The sequence below is a fragment of the Oncorhynchus mykiss genome, chromosome 2, assembly GCF_057628025.1.
Source record: "Oncorhynchus mykiss isolate SJ-2025 chromosome 2, ASM5762802v1, whole genome shotgun sequence".
Taxonomy (NCBI): Eukaryota; Metazoa; Chordata; class Actinopteri; order Salmoniformes; family Salmonidae; genus Oncorhynchus; species Oncorhynchus mykiss.
In genome coordinates this window covers 100,388,035-100,393,866 of record NC_143023.1, presented here as the reverse complement: position 1 = coordinate 100,393,866, position 5,832 = coordinate 100,388,035, and the positions used below count along the sequence as shown (strand labels likewise).

At 46.0% G+C, this 5,832-nt stretch overlaps 1 protein-coding gene across 5 annotated transcripts in view; it reads right to left on the bottom strand.

Annotated features, from left to right (window-relative positions):
• Positions 1 to 2,596, bottom strand: part of slc5a12 (solute carrier family 5 member 12) — a 24,162-nt gene extending 21,566 nt beyond the window's left edge. For 2 of the 5 annotated variants that reach the window (XM_090214182.1, XM_036960947.2), the window contains exon 1: positions 1,882 to 2,434. In XM_090214182.1, coding sequence (XP_090070308.1) covers positions 1,882 to 2,226 — 345 coding nt within the window. In that variant the 5' untranslated portion in view covers positions 2,227 to 2,434. Of the gene's footprint in view, positions 1 to 1,881 lie in introns of all 5 variants that reach the window. The other 3 variants (XM_090214196.1, XM_090214188.1, XM_036960937.2) reach the window with 3 other exon arrangements.
• Positions 2,597 to 5,832: the final 3,236 nt, after the last annotated feature.

Genomic DNA, 5,832 nt, shown 5'->3' with positions numbered 1-5,832 from the left:
GGACAGAACCACTCTCTATAGAGGACAGAACCACTCTCTTTATAGAGGACAGAACCACTCTCCATAGAGGACAGAACCAGTATCTTTATAGAGGACAGAACCACTCTCTATAGAAGACAGAACCACTCTCTTTATAGAGGACAGAAGCACTCTCTATAGAGGACAGAACCACTCTCTATAGAGGACAGAACCACTCTCTATAGAGGACACAACCACTCTCTTTATAGAGGACAGAACCACTCTCTATAGAGGACAGAACCACTCTCTATAGAGGACAGAACCAGTATCTTTATAGAGGACAGAACCACTCTCTATAGAAGACAGAACCACTCTCTTTATAGAGGACAGAACCACTCTCTTTATAGAGGACAGAACCACTCTCTTTATAGAGGACAGAACCACTCTCTATAGAAGACAGAACCACTCTCTTTATAGAGGACAGAACCACTCTCTATAGAGGACAAAACCATTATCTATAGAGGACAGAACCACTCTCTTTATAGAGGACAGAACCACTCTCTATAGAGGACAGAACCACTCTCTTTATAGAGGACAGAACCATTCTCTATAGAAGACAGAACCCCTCTCTTTATAGAGGACAGAACCACTCTCTATAGAAGACAGAACCACTCTCTTTATAGAGGACAGAACCAGTCTCTTTATAGAGGACAGAACCACTCTCTATAGAAGACAGAACCACTCTCTATAGAGGACAGAACCATTCTCTATAGAAGACAGAACCAGTCTCTTTATAGAGGACAGAACCACTCTCTTTATAGAGGACAGAACCACTCTCTATAGAAGACAGAACCACTCTCTATAGAGGACAGAACCATTCTCTATAGAAGACAGAACCAGTCTCTTTATAGAGGACAGAACCACTCTCTTTATAGAGGACAGAACCATTCTCTATAGAGGACAGAACCAGTCTCTCAGCAAGAGAGAGAGAGAGATGTAATACACCGTACATCAACAAGTTAAAACATCGTTACTGCTGTGTGCTTTGAACACCCTGTAATGTCATTGGCAACCAGTCAATCAATATAATGAAGGGAAAATTAAAGACTATAATGTTACATTTATGTTACATTAGATCAGGGATGGGAAACTTTGATGGGGTGGTGGGCCACAATAAAAAGCTGACCTCTACATACCCACATCCATATATAATATTAAGTGGGGGGGAAATTGGGAGCCTCCCCGCCTTGCAAGCAAAGTCATTTAGCGGCCCCCCTCTTGACAGGGGAGAGAAGTAAAATTACGTTACAGTTAACTTCCTGCAATTCTACACATTTTGCGAGAGTGACTAACAAAATCAAGCCCCCCAGTCATTCGACCTTGATTACTCCGAGTTTAGAGAGCTGGCTGCTAGACTAATTTACCACTCGAAACATGTTACCTGACATGGGCTAATTGAGTGACTGTCAGTGACATCACAAGAGAAAAACTGCTGATGCACAATCCACATTTTGAAATGTAACCTTGTGTATCCTACTAATCTACCTAGCAACAGTAAGCTGAGACCCTGACTGGGTAAAAAATAAATAATCTATCTCTCTATATATATATATATATATAATTATTTTTCATTTTTGGGGTCTTTGGAAATTAATCTGTGGGCGCAGTCCACAGACCGCCAGTTGCCCATCGTTAGATAGTCGGGCTGACCTTCATGCCCAGGTCTCCCTTGGTAAAGAAAGAGTTCCTCTGACCTCAACTGGACCTTCTGGTTAAATAAAAGGTCAAAGGGGAAATCTGGGATTGATAAATCCATTTTTGTTTACCAAAACATTTATGTATGGCGGGGTGCCCACTTTGTTGTTGTTAGAATCTCATATTGCCCCTTTAAAATGAAGAACAAATCATTAAAAAACACAGTACCTCGTAGGTACTTGTGATCCCCGATCTGTAGAACACTGGCACAAACAGTTCAGCTGTAGCGATGACCACGAAGGTGTAGGCCACGCCGAAGAGGATGAACGACCCCCCAAAACGGTAGACATCGGAGGGTGCCCCGAGCACCGTGACAGCAGACATAAAGCTGGCAGTGAGGGACAGAGCCACGGGACCGCAGGTCATCTGACGACCCCCTACCAGGAACTCCGATGAGGGGTTCTTCCTCTCCTTCACCGCGAAGAACACCCCTATCCCTGAGGAGACCACGAACAGACATGCGAATACGACATAGTCCCACGATACAAAGGTCCCCAGTTGTTCATCATCCATGCCGGTTATAGGAGATGGTTGTGGTCAGAGGGCAACAATGGAAATACGTTGTAGAAGTTTTTTGTGTTGTTGTCCTCAATTATTTGTTAATTGACAAATAAATCAAAGTAAATTTAAAAAATACTTTTGTCTCTCTCTCTCTCTCTTTCTGATCCGTTCTCTAAAGATGTTGTTGCTTAGCTAACTGAATAACTAAAAGTGCTTAGTACTTACCAAGAGTTGATGATTCAGGAAGTTTGTCAAATTTGCTGATGAAGTTTGTCACTCGCGGTGGTTAATCACATCAATCATTAACTTCTCCCTGTCTATCCACATGCTGAGACAGTCAATGTGATTTACTCTGTCAGTCTCAATAACCTACCCACATGCTGAGACAGTCAATGTGATTTACTCTGTCAGTCTCAATAACCTACCCACATGCTGAGACAGTCAATGTGATTTACTTGTTAACATAACAAACCCCTATTCTGTCTTTGTCAGTTACACAGATTTCTCACAGCACACGTATAGGAGTGCTATTGGGTTTACCAGTTACTGAGACACTGTCACTTTTAATCAATTATTAATGTTCCTAAAAATAAATACCCTTTGTCAACATGTTTCTGACTGACTAATATATCACGGATCTTGGCTGAGAAACTGCTGAGAGACACAGTATTTCTGAAAGTAGGAGTGAGAGTAGGCTGGGTTGACATGTGACCAGGAAGTAGGAAGCAGAATGTTTATGTGGCGAAACAACGCTTCTGTGTTTTTATATTTTGTTAAGTGTTTTATTCTGGAACCACAGCGTTAGTGCTGTTCTTAACACACTATGTTGGCTGGATTTAGTCATCTCCTGCAGCTAGCTAGTTAGCAGGCTAGCCCCGGCTAGTTCCAACTAGTCATCTCCTGCAGCTAGCTAGTTAGCAGGCTAGCCCCGGCTAGTTCCAACTAGTCATCTCCTGCAGCTAGCTTGTTAGCAGGCTAGCCCCGGCTAGTTCCAACTAGTCATCTCCTGCAGCTAGCTTGTTAGCAGGCTAGCCCCGGTTAGTTCCAACTAGTCATCTCCTGCAGCTAGCTTGTTAGCAGGCTATCCCCGGCTAGTTCCAACTAGTCATCTCCTGCAGCTAGCTAGTTAGCAGGCTATCCCCGGCTAGTTCCAACTAGTCATCTCCTGCAGCTAGCTTGTTAGCAGGCTAGCCCCGGTTAGTTCCAACTAGTCATCTCCTGCAGCTAGCTTGTTAGCAGGCTATCCCCGGCTAGTTCCAACTAGTCATCTCCTGCAGCTAGCTAGTTAGCAGGCTATCCCCGGCTAGTTCCAACTAGTCATCTCCTGCAGCTAGCTTGTTAGCAGGCTAGCCCCGGCTAGTTCCAACTAGTCATCTCCTGCAGCTAGCTTGTTAGCAGGCTAGCCCCGGCTAGTTCCAACTAGTCATCTCCTGCAGCTAGCTTGTTAGCAGGCTAGCCCCGGTTAGTTCCAACTAGTCATCTCCTGCAGCTAGCTAGTTAGCAGGCTAGCCCCGGCTAGTTCCAACTAGTCATCTCCTGCAGCTAGCTTGTTAGCAGGCTAGCCCCGGTTAGTTCCAACTAGTCATCTCCTGCAGCTAGCTTGTTAGCAGGCTAGCCCCGGCTAGTTCCAACTAGCTAGGTTATCTGTCTGTCACCGACAAAGCTTATCTAACGTTGTGGTTGGCTCTTGTAGCCAGTACCACTTGTTTCTGGGAGTATAAGCATGTCGGATTTTCTCGGATTTGGAGTGGGATCCGGAGACGGACGATAAAAAGCCGTAAAATATGAGACCTGTTCAATGGAGTGAAAGACGAAGAATTGATTGACTTATACACTTGTGAAAGCTGTTAACGGCTCGTTGCCTCAACAGACCGGATCATTGAACTACTAGAGAAGAACAGGGTCCTTTTTTAGAACGTCTCGTTCTGGCTAAGAAGACTTCCAGACTGCATGCTGTTTTTTGACGCAACAATTCTAAACAACTGAGGGGGGAAATTCAGGATGCTGCTCTCCTGTACCTCTGGACCATCCGTTTTAACAAATCCCTCCGACGAGAACCGTAGGACTACTGAGTCTTGCTCTACTCCATCGGATACAAAGTGGGATCAAGTTAGAAGTAAGAGAGGAGGAACATTCCAACGTATCCTCCCTCTGCCCTCCAGGCCTGCGGCTCTCTAGCAGCTCCCTGTACTTCACCCGGGGCCCTCTGACAAGACCCCACGCCCACTCCTCCTGTCCTTCCCACTCCACCTCAACACCCCCCATGGCACATGGCACAGTCTCAGAACGGGCCTCTCTTCGTCCTCCAGTGGTGATTGTTCTAGAAAGTTCCATAGTTAAGGGTGTGGTGGTCGTGGAAGCAAGGACCCACTACTTCCCTGGAGCCCGTGTTCAGGACATAGATCACCCGGTCCCCTGCTGTGACGAGGGAAGCACCCCGTATGTTCACAGTAGTCATTAATGTTGGTACAAATTAACATCAATATTCGTAAATCAGAGAGATTAAAATCTGACTTCAGAGTGCTCGTAGACAAACTAAAAGGAGACGGACAAGTGGGTTCTCATTTCAGGGCCTCAACGTGTAATGGAACACTAGTCATCTCCTCTGGCTCCACTGGCGGCTTAATGGGGAATGGAACACTTTAGTCTCCTCCTCTGGCTCCACTAGTGGCTTAAAGAGGAATGGAACACTTTAGTCATCTCCTCTGGCTCCACTAGTGGCTTAAAGGAGAATGGAACACTTTAGTCTCCTCCTCTGGCTCCACTAGCGGCTTAAAGGGGAATGGAACACTTTAGTCTCCTCCTCTGGCTCCACTAGTGGCTTAAAGAGGAATGGAACACTTTAGTCATCTCCTCTGGCTCCACTAGTGGCTTAAAGGGGAATGGAACACTTTAGTCTCCTCCTCTGGCTCCACTAGCGGCTTAAAGGGGAATGGAACACTTTAGTCATCTCCTCTGGCTCCACTAGTGGCTTAAAGGGGAATGGAACACTTTAGTCTCCTCCTCTGGCTCCACTAGCGGCTTAAAGAGGAATGGAACACTTTAGTCATCTCCTCTGGCTCCACTAGCGGCTTAAAGGGGAATGGAACACTTTAGTCTCCTCCTCTGGCTCCACTAGCGGCTTAAAGGGGAATGGAACACTTTAGTCTCCTCCTCTGGCTCCACTAGTGGCTTAAAGGGGAATGGAACACTTTAGTCTTCTCCTCTGGCTCCACTAGAGGCTTAAAGAGGAATGGAACACTTTAGTCATCTCCTCTGGCTCCACTAGCGGCTTAAAGGGGAATGGAACACTTTAGTCATCTCCTCTGGCTCCACTAGTGGCTTAAAGGGGAATGGAACACTTTAGTCATCTCCTCTGGCTCCACTAGTGGCTTAAAGGGGAATGGAACACTTTAGTCTCCTCCTCTGGCTCCACTAGCGGCTTAAAGGGGAATGGAACACTTTAGTCTCCTCCTCTGGCTCCACTAGTGGCTTAAAGAGGAATGGAACACTTTAGTCATCTCCTCTGGCTCCACTAGCGGCTTAAAGGGGAATGGAACACTTTAGTCATCTCCTCTGGCTCCACTAGTGGCTTAAAGAGGAATGGAACACTTTAGTCTCCTCCTCTGGCTCCACTAG